The sequence below is a fragment of the Heptranchias perlo genome, chromosome 30 (genome assembly GCF_035084215.1).
Source record: "Heptranchias perlo isolate sHepPer1 chromosome 30, sHepPer1.hap1, whole genome shotgun sequence".
NCBI classification, from domain to species: Eukaryota; Metazoa; Chordata; class Chondrichthyes; order Hexanchiformes; family Hexanchidae; genus Heptranchias; species Heptranchias perlo.
In genome coordinates, this window is record NC_090354.1 from 27,814,940 (window position 1) to 27,835,555 (window position 20,616).

General features: G+C 48.0%; 1 protein-coding gene across 1 annotated transcript in view; it reads left to right on the forward strand.

Annotated features, from left to right (window-relative positions):
• The window catches only part of LOC137300019 (integrin beta-3-like), a 66,782-nt gene that overhangs the window by 39,549 nt on the left and 6,617 nt on the right, over positions 1 to 20,616 (forward strand). The window contains exons 11-14 of the mRNA XM_067969106.1: positions 7,890 to 8,109; positions 9,072 to 9,172; positions 13,946 to 14,065; positions 16,318 to 16,484. Of these exons, the coding sequence (XP_067825207.1) occupies positions 7,890 to 8,109; positions 9,072 to 9,172; positions 13,946 to 14,065; positions 16,318 to 16,484 (608 nt within the window). The remainder of the gene's footprint in view (positions 1 to 7,889; positions 8,110 to 9,071; positions 9,173 to 13,945; positions 14,066 to 16,317; positions 16,485 to 20,616) is intronic.

A 20,616-nucleotide genomic window follows, 5' to 3' on the forward strand; every position in this document is an offset into this window, starting at 1 on the left:
TGAGATTGATAGATTTTTGCTATTGAGGGATATGGAACCAAGACGGGTAAATGGAGTTGAGATACAGATCACCCATGATCTAATTGAATGGTGGAACAGACCCGAGGGGCTGAGTGGCCTACTCCTGTTCCTATGTTACCATTTTATCATTTCTTAGCGATGTGATGATGATGCTTTTCATCACAATCTACGTCATTACACTGAACGTTTATAAATAGACCAAAAAATGTTTGCCCGGCATTTCTTTTTTCATGCAAGCCCCAACCTTTAAATAATCTGGCAGAGGAGGTGTTGTCTGTCAAACTAACTGAACTGCCCCCAACCATAATCAGGCCTATCTGTCTCAGTCAATCTCATTTTCTTCTGTTCCTTTTGCCATTTCCTATTAAATAGTTTTCTCAGTGTGATTTGCAGGTCGCTAAGACAACGCTCGCCTGATACCATGAAAAACAGCCACTGGTGTTACTTTTGTCACCATTACTTCTAGAATTAGCCTGTGTAGATTTTAACATGTATCTCTTTTGATTAGATTGTAAATGACTTGGGAACTACCAAACCAGGACCTTGCATGATCAATAGTCTGTCCCTACCAATTGCTCCCAACCCTGCTCACACAACTCATTGGGCCATCAAAAGGGCTAACCTTGCGCTGGCTGAACTCGCTACCTTGTGGGCTTACCTCTTCTGCACACGTGTTGAAAGATCTCGCATGCTTAGACGAGGCAATCCGTGGTTCATTATGGGGCAAAGCTCAAACCCACCCCAGATCAGCTATTTCTCACGGCCCCTCCTCAAAAACAGCACCGATGGGGGGGGCGGAAGAAAACATTGTCCACTCCAAGAGTAGACACTTGGCAACTATGGTCCATTCCCCACATCTTAGCTCGTTGCTGTGTGCAGACAATGTCCCTCCTGCCCCGGCCCCCAACAGCATAAGAAGCTCCTCGTCCCATGGAATGTTGAAGGGCCTCAGATTGGATAAGTAGATGCTAAATGGAGGTGTAACCAGGCATCGCCAAGCCAGCAATGTTTAATCCATTGGTGAAGAACCACAAGGAGCCCATTGCACTGCTCCAGACCGAAACCAGTAAATATCTGTACAATCTATTTTGCAAGATATTGTAACAATGAAATAATTTCCATACTTTGATTATGTTTCTAGTCTTGTCAAATTTAAGGAAAACACTCAGAAAATATTGGGGAAATGCATTGCCTATAGGGAAAATATAATCCTGATTTGGAAATATTGCACTAAAGGCCCCCTGTAATATGAACTTGGAACAGTTTCAGTCAAGTTCCCCCTGTGAATATGAGTTTGCAGCAAGACACTGTACCAGGCTGGGCTGGGAATTCCTCTCCTACTGAGCTGGAACATTACATCTGGGCAGAGTGCAGCTGTGCAACCTATTGTCCTCCGTGTGGAATGCTTGACATTGCCTCATGCTGATACCACACATTACACATGGGCTTGGCCCTTGCATGTGAAATGACTTTAATTAGCGATCAGAGATAATTAGCGTTTCACAATACTCATCAAACTACTCAGTCCCAAAGCTGAGGTACACAGGAAGTCTGCCGTGGTCCAGCTCCTGAAGCTCGACACTCAAGCTTTCAGAAAAGCATCTAGTGTCTAGACGTCAGTCAACCACCTTCCATTTGTTCATTTGGCTCAGTCAGCCTGGAGTTACACCTTCCCCCCCGCAGCCCCACCCGCCAGACTGGAACCTGGGTCAGACCAAATAAATTGCTGGAAAAGATTCCAGTAAGAACTTGACTCAGCTCCTAGGCTTTGTACATTCTGGGTCAGAGACCTCATTCAACAGTGAGATGTCATCATTTTCCCAAGTGCTAAAATTCAAAGCGGAAGGAAAGTCTAGAGGAACAACTTTCAAAATGCTCATCCAATGTCCTTGTGAAAAACATCTATCTGATCACTGTCCAAAACCATTGTACTGGTGACTATCCTTCTTTGGGGTCAAGGTGGCTTCAAGATGACACACCTGGCAATTGGGGCTCAGAACCAAGTCAAGCCCCTACAATCCTGTACTCAGTACCTGAACTAGGCAGGTCCGCAGTTCATGATTGACCAGCTAACCTGGCTCATGAATAGAACCTGGAGAGGCAGATCGGGAACCTTCCCACTCTGCTCCAGATAACCTTGGAAGCCATTGGCCAAACGGATAGGACTGGACAAGCAGCGGGAAATATAACCCTGTGCACATTGGAGGTCCTTAAGCCTTGACTTTGCCGAGAGTAAGTGGGATGTGTTGCTTCAGGGAGGAGGCTCGTGTGGCACATAAACACTGGCACAGACTAGTTGGGCTGAATGGCCTGTTTCTGTGCCGTAAATTCTATGTAATACACGAGGGCCAAAATGGTGAGGCTCCAATGGCGATGAAGAGTCTCACTAACAGCGAGCGTGAGTGTGAGTCGGAGAATCGTATTAATGTATAGCCCAGTGTCTGACCCATGTTTGAGTCCGGTGAGACTCCACCCTGGCTGTGAATTGTCACACGTTCAGCCCGCTGAAACTATGTTTATTTTTGAAAGGGAGAGGGTCTGCGCTCCATAGCGAGTGAACAAAAAAAAAAAGGTGGGTGTGGGTTTCTTAATGGGTTGAACTGGGGACTGTCAGACATGGTGTCATTGTAGCAGTCTCAAGTAGACCCATCATTTTGAGTCTCCTTCCTCCTCCAAAATGTATCTTATGGGGGTGTAGTGACTTCACTCATCTTAATGGGAGTTGGCACCTCACATTGGCCTGAGAACTGACCCAGAATTGGCAGACCCCCTGGGAAGCTCTCCCACCAGTGTCATGTTTTTTTCTGGGGTTGTCTGACTCTCTCTGGCACCCATTGCGAATGGAGCCATTCTCACGATGTCACAATCGGAAGATTTAATTGTTAGAGCGTGTGGGCTGGAGACAGCTCCAATTTAAAATTCTTGGGCTGTGATTCAACACTAAGATGTAAAGACTTACCAGAAAGAGAATTCCTTCGGCGCTATTTTTGGAATTCTTGTACCGTTTATGATGTATTTTCTCCCCTCTGTTCAGTTGGCCCGCACTGTCAGGATCGAGGAACCCATATGTTTATGAAAACAGAGTGAAGCAGAATACGAGCCCATTTAAAAATAAGGGGACGCTAGATAAGTACATGAGGGAGAAAGGAATAGGAGGATATGCAGATAGGGTTATTTGAGATAGGGAGGGAGGAGGCCCGTGTGGAGCATAAACACCGGCATAGACCAGTTGGGCTGAATGGCCTGTTTCTGTGTGTTATACACAAGGGTCAAAATTGTGAGGCTCCAATACTGATGAAGAGTCTCACTAACAGTGAGTGTGAGTCGGAGAATCGTGTTAGTGTTATAGCCCAGTGTCTGACGCACGTTTGAGTGCAGTGAGACTCCACCCTGGCTGTGAATTGTCACAAGTCCAACCCGCTGAAACCATATTTATGTTTAGAAGTGAGAGACATCAAAATAGCAAAACGTTTTTTAAAGTAAAATGAGTGAGTATTTGCCAAGTGTCCGTGTACCTCTCTCTGGCTGGGAATCCAGAGGTCAGTTTAAGCACCGCATCCACTCGGTGCCAACATAGGAACTGGAGGAGGCCATTCAGCCCCTTGAGCCTGTTCTGCCATTCAATTAGATCATGGCTGATCTGCACCTCAACTCCCTTTGTTCCCTATCCCGTCACACCCTTAGTTAAATAAAATCTGTCGATCTCAGTTTGAAAGTTTCAATTGACCCCCAGCATCCACAGCCCTTTGGGGGAAGAGAAGTCCAGATTTCCGTCACTCTTTGTGTGAAAAAGTGCTTCCCGATTTCACTCCTGAACCGCCTAGCCCTCATTTTAAGGTTATGCCCCCTTGTTCTAGACTCCCCCACATCAGAGGAAATAGTTTCTCTCTATCTACCCTATCAAATCTTTTTATCATTTTAAACACCTCGATTAGGTCACCCCTCAGCCTCCTAAACTCAAGGGAATACAAGCTAAGTTTATACACAACCAAGCTCAGTCTTGACCACATCCTGACCGGCTAAGCAATGATTGAGACCACACGTAGCAAGAAACCACGGGCTCCCTGGCCATGGTTGTCCATCCATTAACAGGCACCTGCGATTTCCCGGTGTGCTGAGAGGCCGGCAGCAAGCATTCAGAAGCTCAGCTCCAGCAATCGGAAACAGAAAATTCTAGAAACACACAGCGGGCCTGTCAGCACCTGAAGAGAGAGAGAGAAGGCAGGCTAGTGTTTTGGGTGGAGATCCTTCGTCAGAACTGGGAAGGGAAAGTTAGGACATTTGCTTTATAGGACTGACCAAAAGAAAGGGACGGGGAAAAAGCAAAGGGCAAAGGTCGTGGGTCAGGGATGCCAAGTAACATTGCAGTTCTTTTTTTTTGTGGTCAGCCCAGATGTCTGAAATGGTGAAACCCATCTCCGTGTTTACCTGTAAGGTTTGCTCAATACAGAGTGCACACTTCCTCCCCATGGGGACACATCCTAAAACCAGAGAACTTAGGGGGGAAAACGCGATAGGGGCCGTTTTTGGACGCGGGTAGCGTGACGTGCTATTAACCCGTGCCCGACGGACCCGCAGGACGCAAATTTGTATCCAAGGGAGCACTTACCTGCAATCAGCGTTCCATTCCAGGCCTTGGACGTGGAATCAATGCAATTCGCACTTTCCACCACCAAGGGAGCTCAATCTCTTAAAGGGAGGATGTTGCTTAGAAATCTCTTAAAGGTAGCTGGTACCTGTTATTTGCTGAAAATAACAGTCTGCTGTCTGCACGGAGTCTGAACGGAGATCAGACATCGCACACATAAAATACAGATGCAGGTCCCATCCCTGTGTTTACACACTGATGAGTTATGTTAAAACATTGAATAAAGGTTGCACACTACTAAATCCCACATCCTCCAATCTGCACACCAGACCTCACCAATCTGCTGATCTGAGTTGGTACCAGGCCTGTGAGAGTGCGTGCACCAAGGTTCTCTGCTGATGCACTAGAGACCTTGGGTGCAAGCAGTGGACAGAAGGAGGGACATCCTATATCCACGGGGTTGGGGGGGTGGGGGAACAAGAGGCCCTCCAGACATATACTCAAAAGGCAGTGGGAGGCAGCGGGGGACGAAGTCAATGCCAGGAGCAGAGCATCATGAACATGGATGCAGTGCAGGAAGAAGTTCAATGCTTTGACATGAGTGGTCAAGGTGAGTGAGGTCAACTGTCAAGTGGTGTCTCCTACCAACTGCACCATGCACTACACCCACCATCACCCACATACCAATAAGCTCTTTCCATCAGTACTCAACTCTTCCAATCAGATGCTTCCTCTCACCCTTACACATTACCACTGTTTCAAGCCGCCCACCCACAACTCACAGGTCACACACACTGGCAGCTATTCAACCATGACAGGCACATCATCCAGACACACGTCCCGCTTTCTTGCAGGAGAAGGTGGCGCATATCAGGAGGCAGCAAGTGGCAGTGGCATTTAGACCCTGGAGCCTGTTCCGCCATTCAATGAGATCATGGTGGACCTGTGACCTAACTCCATATACCCACCTTAGCCCCATATCCCTTAATACCCTTGGTTCACAGAAATCTATCAATCTCAGATTTAACATTCACAATTGAGCTAGTATCAACTGCTGTCTGCAGAACAGCGTTCCAAACGTCCACCATCCTTTGCGTGAAGAAGCATTTCTTAACTTCACTCCTGCACGTCCTGGCTCTAAATGTTAGGCTATATCCCCGCATCCTAGTATTCAAGCCTAGGAGACCTCCAAAAACAGTTACAAATGTCTCGGCAGCCAGAAGCAATAACCTGTAAATCCTGCCTGGTCCCTTTAAATAGCGCTGGTGATGGTCCTCCAGGCACTCTAAGACACGTTCAGATGGTCGGGGTTAAGACTGTGCGTTGAGTTGAGCGTTAAGTCCCAAAATGGTGTCTATCACTTTAAATCAGCGTTGCACACTGATTGAAGCCATTTTCTCCCTACTTTACATGATTCCAGCGTTCGTTATCTGCGTCTGCGCTAACTCCTATACCAAAATGGCGTCTGGCGCACGTCACACAGGAAACGTGCGTGCGCATCCATGACACCATCTTGGATGTCGAAGAGGCCGTGTAGCGCCGAAACAACGGGAGCTACACGGCCCAATTTAGTGCCCTTAGTCACAGCTCGGTGACGGCCAAGGTTTTGGAACTCCTAAGTTAAATTATTTTTTTTGTTTAAAATTTCTCGCCCCGAACCACCGCATCATACACCATTGGCAGGTCGGGAAGGCGAGTGGGTGGGCTGCTCCCAGTTCCACCTCTCTGGTGGTCTGTTAGTACATGGATGGGAAGAGATGCAGAGTCCCATAGAGTGTATCTAACCCAATGCATTAGAGCAGAATCATCACTCATAGTATCGTAATAGGTACAGGCAGGAGGAGGCCCTTTAAAAGAGCTATCCAATTTGTCCCACATCCCCTGCTCTTTCCCCATAGCCCTGTAAATTTTTTCCCTTCAACTATTTATCCAATTCCCTCTTGAAAGTCACTATTGAATCTGCTTCCACTGCCCTTTCAGGCAGTGCATTCCAGATCATCACAATTCGCTGTGTAAAAAAATATTTCCTCATGTTGCCTCTGGCTCTTTTGCCAATCACCTTAAACCTGTGTCCTCTGATTACTGACCCTTCTGTCACTGGAAACGGTTTCTCCTTATTTATTCTATCAAAACCATTCATGATTTTGAACACCTCTATCAAATCTCCTCTTAACCTTCTCTGCTCTAAGGAGAACAACCACAGCTTCTCCAGTCTCTTCACATAACTGAAGTCCCACATCCCTGGCACCATTCTAGTAAATCTCTTCTGCACCTTCTCCAAGGCCTTCACATCCTTCCTAAAGTGTGGTGCCCAGAATTGAACACAATACTCCAGCTGAGGCCTAACCAATTCTTCCTACCAAAACGTATGACTTCACGCTTCTCTGCGTTAAATTTCATCTGCCATGTGTCTGCCCAGTTCCCCATTCTGTCTGTGTCCTCCTAAAGTCTGTTACTATCCTCATTGTTGACTACATTTCCGAGTTTTGTGAGATCTGCAAACTTTGAGATTATACCCTCTATACCCCAGTCCATTCGGTCAGACTATTGAAACACAGCTGCTAATGATCTCTCATTCTCGTTTTCTTTTTCTTTTTATTCTTCTTTCGATAAATTTCTGTCAGAAAATAATATCTTGGGATATGAGTAATTTGAGACATGACATGTGGTAAGTGTAACATGCTCGGGAGCAACAGGTGACTTTGGACCTATGGTTCCCAAAACTCTCCACCACTGGGGTTTTCCTCACCTCATGTCTGGGTCTGTTGTAGACTGATTGACAGAGATTGATTGCTATGATTAGTCAACAACTCTATTATCATTGTATCATGCTACTACCAGGATGGTAGAGGGCGAACTGGATGGACCATGGTCTTTTTTCACCTAGCAATTCTTATGTTCTCTTGCTCTTTCTCATATTCTCTTTCTTACCCCTTATTCTTTCTACCTCTCATTTTCCCTTACATTCTCCTATTCTCTCTTCTTTCTCTCTCTCTCTCCTATTTTTCTTCTCCCTCCGTCTTTCTTTCTCATTCTTTGTCTCGTTCTTTCGCTTTCAACAGACGGACAGTTCCAGCCCACTTTCTAAATCTCAGTTTCATTGTCTGTTTTAATATTTCTTTTCCCTGCACACCCTGAGTCCCCTCTATTGGTGAAAGAGGCAGGCAGGGTGGGCGAGGGGGGGTGGGGGATTCGGGGGCCCATGGGGTGAAGTTAACGTTCAGGATGTGTGAAATGTTCGAAGCTCCGAGGTTCACTTCTGTTTTTTCGTTCGCCACAGGGAACGGCAAGTGCCAGTGCGGCGAGTGCAGCTGCTTCCCGGGCTGGACCGACAGTTACTGCAACTGCACCACAAACACCGACAACTGCATGCCCGCTGTCGGCTTCATGTGCCATGGGCGAGGCCGCTGTCACTGCGGGAAGTGCATCTGCACAGGTGGAGCGTACGGAGACCAGTGTGAGAAATGCCCCACCTGCCCTGACGCCTGCACCTTCAAAAAGTGAGTCCGGCTTTACCCCCAACGCAACAAGTACCTTGGAAGAAACGCCGCTCTTCAGCGCTGGACAACTATGCCAATACTTTCCAATCTCAAGTTCAATTGGCATTCACATTCGGGGTCCCCTCTGAAGGAGGGAGGGGGCAATTTGCCCGTCTCGGTTGGAGGGAGGGCGAAGTGGTCCAAAGCCTTCGAGAGAAGTTCTTCACATTAGCCATGGCTCAGTGGGCCACACTCTTGCCTCTGAGCTAGAAGGTTCTGGGTTCAAGTCCCACTCCAGAGACTTGAGCACAAAATCCAGGCTGACGCTCCCAGTGCAGTACTGAGGGTGTGCTGTATTGTTGGAAGTGCCGTCTCTCAGATGAGATGTTAAACCGAGGTCCCGTCTGGCTTCTCAGGTGTATGTGAAAGATCCCATGGCACTATTCAAAGAAGAGCAGGGGGGTTCTCCCCAGCATTCTGGACAATATTTATCCCTCACCCAACATCACTAAAACAGATGATCTGGTCATTTATCACATTGCTGCCTGTGGGATCTTGCTGTACTTCATTGGCTGTAAAGTGCTTTGGGAGGTCCTGAGCTTCTGAAAGGCGCTATATAAATACAAGTCTTTCTTTGCATCAGGCAGATCGAACAAAAAAATAAAGATGAAAGTTATCTGAAAAGCCCATTAAAGAGATAAATAATATCTAAGCACAGCGCGCCCCGTGGGCCAGTGGATAAATGCACCACATGGTGTGGGATTGAGCCGGAGAGAACAGGGTGATCCCAGTCTCTATCCCTGGTCTGCACTGAGTCAGCAGGTCTTAGTTGCAGCATTGGTGGGTCCGTAAATAGGCTCTTGGGTCGTTCAGAAGGGCAAATCAGCCAGGGTTCCCTGCTCCTGATCATTAGTCCGTGATCCTGCTGGAAAGTGTGAGAAGTGTCTGTTTTTGTTCAATCTCTCTGCTCCCTTCCCTCGCAGGGGCTGCGTCGCTTGCAAGGCCTTCGACATGGGAGAGCTGAAGGAGAACGGCACTTGTGAAAAGGTGTGCAAAGACGAGATCCGATTCGTGGATAAGCTGGGTAAGTGTGCGATGTGACACGTCGGGTTAAACTACCAGTGGTCCTGCCTCTTGGCTGTCTGATCGGGACAGCATCAGGCAGTGCCTTCCCCGCAGTTCCCATCAGTCCCATTCAGGACTGTCTCTGCTCATCGAATGGAACCTGTACAGCAGTTTGACTGAAAGCTCAGAGCTGCGAGTCCTGACTCGCTCTGGATTTACAGCTCGTCTCTGGAAATGATGCACATTAACTTCCTCTGTTACCCAAAAGCTCCCTCCCACCTACAGGCAGTGTCACCCGATAATTCCCCCCTGGGCTCAGTGTTACCCAATAATCCCTCCCCCGGGCATAGTGTTACCCAATAACCCCTCCCCCGGGCATAGTGTTACCCATTGAACCCTCCCCTGGGCTCAGTGTTACCCAACAACCCCTCCCCTGGGCTCAGTGTTACCCAACAACCCCTCCCCCGGGCACAGTGTTACCCAATAACCCCTCCCCTGGGCTCAGTGTTACCCAATAACCCCTCCCCTGGGCACAGTGTTACCCAATAACCCCTCCCCTGGGCACAGTGTTACCCAATAACCCCTCCCCTGGGCTCAGTGTTACCCAATAACCCCTCCCCTGGGCATAGTGTTACCCAATGACCCCTCCCCCGGGCACAGTGTTACCCAATGACCCTCCCCTGGGCACAGTGTTACCCAATAACCCCTCCCCCGGGCACAGTGTTACCCAATGACCCTCCCCTGGGCACAGTGTTACCCAATAACCCCTCCCCTGGGCACAGTGTTACCCCAATAACCCCTCCCCTGGGCACAGTGTTACCCAATAACCCCTCCCCTGGGCACAGTGTTACCCAATAACCCCTCCCCTGGGCACAGTGTTACCCAACAACCCCACCCCTGGGCTCAGTGTTACCCAACAACCCCTCCCCTGGGCACAGTGTTACCCAATAACCCCTCCCCTGGGCACAATGTTACCCAATGACCCCTCCCCCGGGCACAGTGTTACCCAATAACCCCTCCCCTGGGCACAATGTTACCCAATAACCCCTCCCCTGGGCACAATGTTACCCAATGACCCCTCCCCCGGGCCTAGTGTTACCCAATAACCCCTCCCCTGGGCACAGTGTTACCCAATAACCCCTCCCCTGGGCACAGTGTTACCCAACAACCCCTCCCCTGGGCTCAGTGTTACCCAATAACCCCTCCCCTGGGCACAGTGTTACCCAATAACCCCTCCCCTGGGCTCAGTGTTACCCAATAACCCCTCCCCTGGGCTCAGTGTTACCCAATAACCCCTCCCCTGGGCACAGTGTTACCCAATAACCCCTCCCCTGGGCTCAGTGTTACCCAATAACCCCTCCCCTGGGCACAGTGTTACCCAATAACCCCTCCCCTGGGCACAGTGTTACCCAATAACCCCTCCCCTGGGCACAGTGTTACCCAATAACCCCTCCCCCGGGCACAATGTTACCCAATAACCCCTCCCCCGGGCACAGTGTTACCCAATAACCCCTCCCCCGGGCACAGTGTTACCCAATAACCCCTCCCCTGGGCACAGTGTTACCCAATAACCCCTCCCCTGGGCTCAGTGTTACCCAATAACCCCTCCCCTGGGCTCAGTGTTACCCAATAACCCCTCCCCTGGGCTCAGTGTTACCCAATAACCCCTCCCCTGGGCACAGTGTTACCCAATAACCCCTCCCCTGGGCTCAGTGTTACCCAATAACCCCTCCCCCGGGCACAGTGTTACCCAATAACCCCTCCCCCGGGCACAGTGTTACCCAATAACCCCTCCCCCGGGCACAGTGTTACCCAATAACCCCTCCCCTGGGCACAGTGTTACCCAATAACCCCTCCCCTGGGCACAGTGTTACCCAATAACCCCTCCCCTGGGCACAATGTTACCCAATAACCCCTCCCCCGGGCACAGTGTTACCCAATAACCCCTCCCCTGGGCACAGTGTTACCCAATAACCCCTCCCCTGGGCACAATGTTACCTAATGACCCCTCCCCCGGGCACAGTGTTACCCCAATAATCCCTCCCCTGGGCACAGTGTTACCCAATAGCGCCCACTCTGGGCACCGTGTTGAGGTTTCCCTGGGCATAGTGTAACCTGACTGATTCCTGAGTCATTGCTACGCTGGAGCTGACTCTCCCTCCTGGTGAAGGGAGCAGCTCATCTCGCTCCAGTGCTGCCTGCTGATAGCTAAACCACGATGAGGGTTGTCTGACGAGGCATATGGTGAGCACAAACCCACATACCGTCCCTGTGAACTCAATCACTCCGATTCACCACAATTCACCAATTAACCAACGCAGCCCTTTGAAGGGAAAACAAAATCACTCAGGGTTTGTTTATCAACAAAACACAGGTGGAGTGAACTCAGTGCCAGCATTTGTCATGTATCCTGCTGACATGTATAAGGAAAACTCCTACATGTTGTATAAAACTGGTTGGGATGATATCATCTGGAACAAATAGCGCTGGCCCGGGAGGGTGTGTGAGCATTAATCAGTTTTCTATTCATGCCCAGACCCCCACTGCCCGGTGTAGATGTACAGGATACCAACCTTGACGACATGATACAATACCCGGGGCAGTCTGAGTCTGACGTGTCGTAAAACGGGTCGTGACTCACAACTGGACTGATCCCGTCTACATAAACAGAGCCAGCCAGTGCTGGCATTTCAACCACAGGCTGTGGAGTGAATTGCTGACAGCCGGGCTGTCAAAGCCTTGCATCTAAAACAACTCCATCTGTAATTTAACACCAGACCAACAGGCTCGTATATGTCGAGATTCAACAGCTGGAAGCTAGGACCCTCTGCCGAGCAGGGTGTGGAATTGGCATTGAAACACGACAGGCAGCTTCTAACCCAGGGGCTAGGGGAATAAAGAGACTGTACACCGTTTCTAAGGCTACGGCCCTCTCTACCCTTTTGTTTTAGCATCTTCTCCTGCTGAAGAGGCCGGGAGGGGTGCTGATGCCTGGGTGCCCAGGGGCTCCCCAGGCCGCCAAGGCTGGCAAACGCCCATTCTTCGAGTTTGTGTGTTTGACTGTGAGGAAGCAGCCGAGCTTTATCCTGTCTCACCTGACACCCCCACCCCCTGCCCCCCAACAGTGATCAAGAGCAACAACTTTTGCTGATCTTTTCGTACCCCACTGCTCCCTAGCTCAGGGGTCCTGACACCAGTTGCAGCCCAGCTAGCTAACTGTATCCCTTGGTACCGCTGGACATTTTTGGGATGCCATAATTGACCTCTGTGCCTCTAGGCCAAGACCCCCACTCTCAAATTCTTATCCGGCAATCCCTGCTGGGAAGTGGACGTACATGAACAAAGGGAGAGCACAGGATTGATCTGGGAATTGGTGCGCCCTCACCCCATGGTTGAATACCCTGTCACGATCTAGGCCCACGGATGAAAAATGGCCACAGAGATGAGGTTCCTGACCCTTTGCTCTGTGAGATCGAAGCTTTGAATGAGCTTGTGTCTGAGGAGAGAAGGGAAGAAACCCAGGAAACAAAAGAACAGACTTGTAAGAAGGCAAGGAAATCATTTCTCATTGAAAATACACTTTAGAATTTCGAAGTGATTTTACTCCATCTAAAAATAATCAGGGTGTGTTGGATAAGCAGTCCGGCACAAAAGCAGCTTCCCGCTTGGCACTTTCTCAGTCTCGTTCAGGAAGGCACTGGGCTCCGGAAAATAACCATAACCCAGGCTGTCCCCTCCCAGCCAGGCCCCTCCCATCAGCTCACCCACTCTGCCACATACTTGGTCCATTTATTAACACACGCAGGATGTAAGACTGGACCCAGGACTGCTCCAAGTGAGATTAAAAACATCTTCTTTAAGGCCACAATGTATCTTACACAAGATAATGCACAGGCTGGACTGTGTTACACACATTCAGTGGGTCCAATGCATTACTTTCAACAGGTTCAGTACATCTCATTCAGTGGGTGCAGTACGTCTCATTCAATGGGTGCAGTACGTCTCGTTCAATGGGTGCAGTACGTCTCATTCAGTGGGTGCAGTACGTCTCATTCAGTGGGTGCAGTACGTCTCATTCAGTGGGTGCAGTACGTCTCATTCAGTGGGTGCAGTACGTCTCATTCAGTGGGTGCAGTACGTCTCATTCAGTGGGTGCAGTACGTCTCATTCAGTGGGTGCAGTACATTACATTCAATGGGTGCAGTACGTCTCATTCAGTGGGTGCAGTACGTCTCATTCAGTGGGTGCAGTACGTCTCATTCAGTGGGTTCAGTACATTCAGCAGGTGTGATGCTTTACATTCAATGTGATCAGTCCATTCCATTCAATGGGTTCAGTAAATTACACTCAACCTGTGGAGTACATTCCATTCAATGGGTTGAGTACATTCCATTCAACAGATTTGTACATTTTACAGATTTTGTACATTACATTCAACAGGTGCAGCACATGATATTCACTGGGTTCACTATATTACATTTCCTGGAATTTTAACTGTTCTCATTTTAAATAAGTTTACACCTTAGTTCAAAAAGCGAAGTACGGAATTTGATATGAACCTTCTAAGTATTAATTTGAAAACTGCGCTCATAGTCTACCCAAGCTTCTAGCGGAGATTGATAACACGTACACCTCACAAGGCAGATTGCAGGCAACCTTGAGGGATTGATTCTAGGGAGTGGTATGAACATTGCGGTGTGCTGCTGCTGTGGCCAGTGAGGAATTATCCGCTGAGTTTTGGTTGTCCCTGAATTACACTGTTTGATTCTTTGCCCTCTCTCTCTGTCTGTAGACACAGAATCCAAGGATGGTGTCATCTGTAGCTACAAAGACGAGAATGACTGTATCGTTCGGTTCCGTTATCATGAAGAGTTAAATGGAAAATCCATTCTGTCGGTTATTGAAAAACCAGGTTTGAAAAACTGTTTTCGTTGAACAGAATTTTTTGCTGTGCTCATTGGGCCAGCTGTTCGTGATAATCGCACTTTCCATAGAGTTTTGCACGGCAGGTTACTGTAAACTAGAGATCAAAAAATACAGTGCTCTCTACAGGGCATCTGGGACCTGTGTGGACAGGGCAAGCAACTGTGTATCTCCTTAACCAATCAAATTGGAGAATCGTTAATGAGCAGCGCAGTCTGAACCAGGAAGTGTAAGTTGGAATAGTGAATTCAGTGTCAAATTTGGTCCAGAAAGTGAAATAAAGAGTGATAAAGAAAGATTGGATTAAGAGAGATAAAAAAACAGACAGGAAAAAAAGTTTTAAGAAACTGATTTAAATTTTTTTTTAAATCTCCAACAATAATTAAAAGCTGACTCCACACTTGCAAAAGTTAACTTTCAGTGCCAGATGGGTTGTTTGGCAGTAATTAAGACTAATCATGCTGTTAAAATGGTCCTTAGACTGGAATCTAACTGGACTTAGGGTACTTAGACCAGATCCCTTACTTTTTGCGGTGAGTTTAGTCCACATCTACGTCAGTACAGGAACCTCACGCCGTTCAATGCCTATGGGGACAACCCTCTCACTTGCTGGGAGCATGGGGAAAAGGGACACATGGGCAGTCAGGTTTTACACAGGAGACTGCAAGGCACAGGCCTGGGCCTGGAGCTAGAAGCAGGAGGTTAGTTTAGATATCGGGGTAGATTTTCAACTTGTTGCCTGGGCGTAAAACTGGAGTTGCGGATCAATGGGAATCAACGGGAATGAAAACCGGGCTGTTTCTATAATGGGAAGCTGATTTGTAAAGTTTAAAATCTACCCCGTCATTTTTCCCTTCAACCAAGGAGAATAATATTGAAGAAAGAGGCCCGTGTGTGAGAAACAGACAAGAAAAATAATGGTGTTCTGGGGAGTAGCTGCCCGCTGGGCCCCCTGATACTCACAGCACCTTCCCACTCTGGTATCTCCAGCACATTTCACAAGCCTCAAATGCCCTAAAAAGAGACTGAATCACACCTGGTAGCGGCAGCACTTGGCTGTTGGACTCCCTGTTCGTGAATCTGGGCTCTAATCTCAGTCTGACTGATATTTGCTCTCAGATTCCTAGAACCATAGAAAAAATACAGCACAGAAGGGGGCCATTCGGCCCATCGTTTCCGTGCCGGCTCGAAGAACAACCAGGTGTCCATTCTAATCCCACCTTCCAGCACCCGGTCCGTAGCCCTGCAGCTTACAGCACTTTAGGTGCAGGTCCAGGTACTTTTTAAAAGAGTTGAGGGTCCCTGCCTCTACCACCAATTCGGGCAGCGAATTCCATACGCCCACCACCCTCTGGTTAAAAAGTTTTTCCTGCTGTCCTCTCTAATCCTTCCGCCAATCAGCTTAAATCTATGTCCTCTAGTTCTTGAACTCTCCACTGGGGGAAACAGGTACTTCCTGTCTACTCTATCTGGGCCCCTTATAATTTTGTACACCTCAATCAAGTCTCCCCTCAGCCTCCCCTGCTCCAAGGAAAACAACCCCAGCCTATCCAGACCTCTGAGGAGGTGAATTTGTCCATCTCTGCCGGGTTGGATAAGTTGGCTGCTTCACTCCCAGTGTGACTGCACTGCCCGGTTGCTTAAAAACAAATTTACCGTGCTTTTTTTGGAAGGGAGAATTGAAAAGAGAAAGCTTGAAACCTCAGGGTAAAGGACACGTGAGCGATAACTGAGAATAACCATCTTATTGACGGTTTTACACTCTTAGAGTCAGCCGTGACTCAGTGGGTAGCTCTCTCACCTCTAAGACAGAAGATTGTGCGTTTAAGTCTCAGTCCGGAGAAATGAGCACATAATCTAGGCCGACAGTGCACTGCAGTACTGAGGGAGTGCTGCACTGTTGGAGGTGCCGTCTTTCGGATGAGACATTAAACCAAAGCCCCGTCTGCCCTCTCAGGTGGACGTAAAAGATCCCATGGCATTATTTCAAAGAAGAGCAGGGGAGTTCTTCCCGGTGTCCTGGCCAACCTTCATCCCCCAACCAACATCACTAAAACAGATCATCTGGTCATTTATCTCATTGCTGTTGGTAGGAGCTTGCTGTAGGAAAATTGGTTGTCGCATTTGTTACAGTTCAACAGTAACGACATTTCAAAAGTACTTAGTTGGTTGTAAAGAACTTTGGGACGTCCTGAGGCCATGAAAGGCACTATATAAATGCAAGTCTTTCTTTTTTCACAGAATGCGTCGAAGGACTGAATCCTCTTCTTGTTGTCCTGCCTTTGATGGGTGCTATCCTGCTTGTCGGCCTGGTGGCACTACTGATCTGGAAGCTGTTGGTCACCATCCATGACCAGCGGGAGTTTGCAAAGTTTGAGGCAGAGCGAGCCAAGGCAAAGTGGGACACGGTAAGGAAGCAGCAGGATTTACTGACCATGGCACGGAGCATGGGGATTACACACTACACAAAAACTGATCTGCTGATAGGAACTACTTCCTCCAGTCTCTCCACATAACTGAAACCCTCATCCCTGGAACCATTCTAGTAAATCTTTTCTGCACCCTCTCTAAGGCCTTCACATCCTTCCTAAAGTGCAGTGCCCAGAATTGGGCACAATACTCCAGTTGTGGCCAAACCAGTGTTTTATAAAGGTTCATCATGACTTCATTGCTTTTTTACTCTGTACCTCTATTTATAAAACCCAGGATCCCATATACTTTTTAACCGCTTTCTCAACCTGTCCTGCCACCTTCAAAGATTTGTGCACATATACCCCCAGGTCCCTCTGTTCCTGTACACCCCTTTATAATTCTAACATTTAGTTTATATTGCCTCTCTTCATTCTTTCTGCCAAAATGCATCACTTCGCACTTCTCTGCATTAAATTTCATCTGCCATGTGTCTGCCCATTCCACCAGCCTGTTTATATCCTCTTGAAGTCTATCACCATCCTCCTCACTGTTTACTACACTTCCAAGATTTGTGCCATCTGCAAATTTTGAAATTGTGCCCTGTACACCCAAGTCCAAGTCATTAATATATATATAAAAAAAGCAGTGGTCCTAGTACTGACCCCTGGGAAACACCACTACTCCAGGTACACCAGTACCTTCCTCCAGTCTGAAAAACAACCGTTCACCACTACTCTCTGTTTCCTGTCACTTAGCCAATTTCATATCCATGCTGCCACTGCCCCTTTTATTCCATTGGCTTCAATTTTGCTGACAAGCCTAATATGTGGCACTTTATCAAATGCCTTTTGAAAGTCCATAAACACCACATCAACTGCATCACCATCATCAACCCGCTCTGTTACCTCATCAAAAAACTCAATCAAGTTAGTTAAACACGATTCGCCTTTAACAAATCCGTGCTGGCTTTCCTCTATTAATCCACATTTGTCCAAGTGACTATTAATTTTGTCCTGGATTATCGTTTCTAAAAGCTTCCCCACCACTGAGGTTAAACTGACTAGCCTATAGTTGCTGGGTTTATCCTTACACCCTTTTTTGAACAAGGCTGTAACATTTGCAATTCTCCAGTCCTCTGGCACCACCCCCATATCTAAGGAGGATTGGAAGATTATGGCCAGCACCTTTGCAATCCACCCTTACTTCGCCCTGCAACCTAGGATGCATCCCATCCGTACTGGGTGACTTATCTACTTTATGTACAGATAGCCTTTCTAGTACCTCCTCATTATCAATTTTTAGCCCATCCAGTATCTGAACTACCTCATCTTTTATTGTGACCTTGGCAACATCTTCTTCCTTGCCAAAGATAGATGCAAAGTACTCATTTAGTACCTCAGCCATGCCCTCTGCCTCCGTGAGTAGGTCTCCTTTTTGGTCCCTAATCGCCCCCACCCCTCCTCTTACTACCCATTTACTATTTATATGCCTGTAGAAGACTTTTGGATTCCCTTTTATGTTGGCTGCCAGTCTATTCTCATACTCTCTCTTTGCCCCCCCTTATTTCCTGTCTCACTTCTCTTCTATACTTTCTATATTCAACCTGGTTCTCACTTGTATTATCAACCTGACATCTGTCATATGCCCCCTTTTTCTGCTTCATCTTACTCTCTATCTCTTTCGTCATCCAGGGAGTTCTGACTTTGGTTGCCCTACCTTTCCCCCTCATGGGAATGTACCTAAACTGCACCTGAACCATCTCCTCTTTAAAGGCCACCCATTGTTCGATTACATGTTTTGCCTGCCAATCTTTGCTTCCAGTTTACCCGGGCCAGATCCGTTCTCAAGCCACTGAAATTGGCCCTCCTCCAATTAAGTATTTTTACTCTAGATTGCTCCTTGTCCTTTTCCATAACTAATCTAAACCTTAAGATACTATGATAACTGTTCCCTAAATGTTCCCCTACTGATACCTGCTCCACTTGACCCACCTCATTCCCCAGAACCAGATCCAGCAATGCCACCTTCCTCGTTGGGCCAGAAACATACTGATCAAGAAAGTTCTCCTGAACACACTTCAGAAATTCCTCCCCCTCCTTGCCCTTTACACTATTACTATCCCAGTCTATATTAGGATAGTTGAAGTCCCCCATTATCACTACTCTATAGTTCGTGCACCTCTCAGTAATTTCCCTGCAAATTTGCTCCTCCATATCCATCCCACCAGTTGGTGGCCTATAGAATACACCCAGTAGTGTAATGGCACCTCTATTGTTCCTTTACTCTTAATAGATTCTTTCCTTGATCCCTCAAGGACATCCTGTCTCTCCAGCACTGCAATATTCTCCTTAATCAATAATGCCCCCCCCCAACCTTTATTTTCCTTCCCTATCTTTCCTGAACACCTTGTATCCAGGAATATTTAGTACCCAAGCCTGCCCTTTTTTTGAGGCAGGTCTCCATTATCACCACTACATCATATTCCCATGTGGCTATTTGCGCCTGCAGCTCACCAACCTTATTTATCACACTTCTCGTATTCTCTCTTAGTCTGATCCCACTTAATACTGTACTATTTCTTACTCTAGTGCTATCTATCTCTCCCAATCCTTTGTGCATCTTGTTTCTCCTTTCTAATGCTACATCCTGGTGCCCATCCCCCAGCCAAATTAGTTTAAACCCTCCCCAACAGCACTAGTGAACCTTCCCGTGAGGACTTTGGTCCCAGCTCTGTTGAGGTGCAACCCGTCTGTCTTGTACAGGTCCCTCCTGCCCCAGAACTGGTCCCAATGCCCCAAGAATCTGAAGCCCTCCCTCTTGCACCATGTCTCTAGCCATGCATTAACCTGCCTTACCTTCCTATTCCTACACTCACTAGCGCATGGCACTGGGAGTAATCCAGAGATTACTACCTTTTGAGGTCCTGCTTTCTAACTTCCTCCCTAGCTCCTGAAACTCTAACTGCAGGACCTCATCCCTTTTCTTTCCTATGTCGTTGGCTCCCACATGGACCATGACTTCTGGCTGTTCCCCTCCCCCCCCCGCACCCTCTCCTTTACCCTGGCACCAGGGAGACAACATATCATGTGGAACACATAACTGTTCCCTAAATGTTCCCCTACTGACAGGGGCAGTCACAGAAACGCCTGTCTGTCCCCCTGACTATCGAAACCCCTATGATTACTGCATTTCTACACTTCACTGTGCCCCCCTGTGCAGTTCTTTGCCCCATAATGCCATGCTCAGGACGGCACTCCTCCGAGGAGTCGTCACCCTCACTGATATTCATTGCTGATTACCGGTTTGAGGGAGCCACTCACCCAGAAGATTCCTGCACTGCCTGCCTCTTCCTACCCTATCAGACGGCCCCCCACTCGCCATCCTGAGCTCTCTGTGACTGCGGGGTGACCACCTCCTGGAACGTACGATCCAGGAAACCTTCAGCCTCCCTCATGCTCTGCAGTGACTCCAGCTGCCCCTCAAGCTCAGGAACCCTCAGCTTGAACTCGAGCAACTGGAGGCATTTCCTGTACATGTGGCCCTCCAAGACATATGAAGCGTCCTGAAGTTCCCACATGGCATTGCAGGAAATGGGTCTTAACTGCCCATCCACTGTATTTAGAAACCTTTTTTTTCTAAACTCCCTTTAGTTACTCTATTATTATTAATTTACTTCCTACTTACCCCGATTAACCTACCCTTGTATTCCTCTCTGTTCACTGTTATGTCACCCTCTCTATTCTTAGTGAATGGGGCTTTTCCCCTGGTGCTCAGGCCCACTCCACTCGACTAAATAATCTGTTTATTTATAGATAATTACTTTTTAGTCTGTTCTGGTTTTTTTTAAATTTAGCACCTCCTTCCTCTTCTACACCTAATTCCCACACGTAGGAAACGAGGCAGCCAATAGGAACGTCAAAAGTTCACGTTGAGCCTGTTTCAGTTATATTGCGGCCAGTGCCGACCGATGCAGTCCGGTAACGGCTAGGTCGGTGTGACCCTGCTGTGGACCGAGTCACACCGAGCTCGCTGTGATTGTATAGCAGCTCCTGCACCAATTCACCACCATCGTCCCGTCAGATTGACACGGAGTCTGCAGGGCCCTGATTCTGCAAATACGTTCGGTGA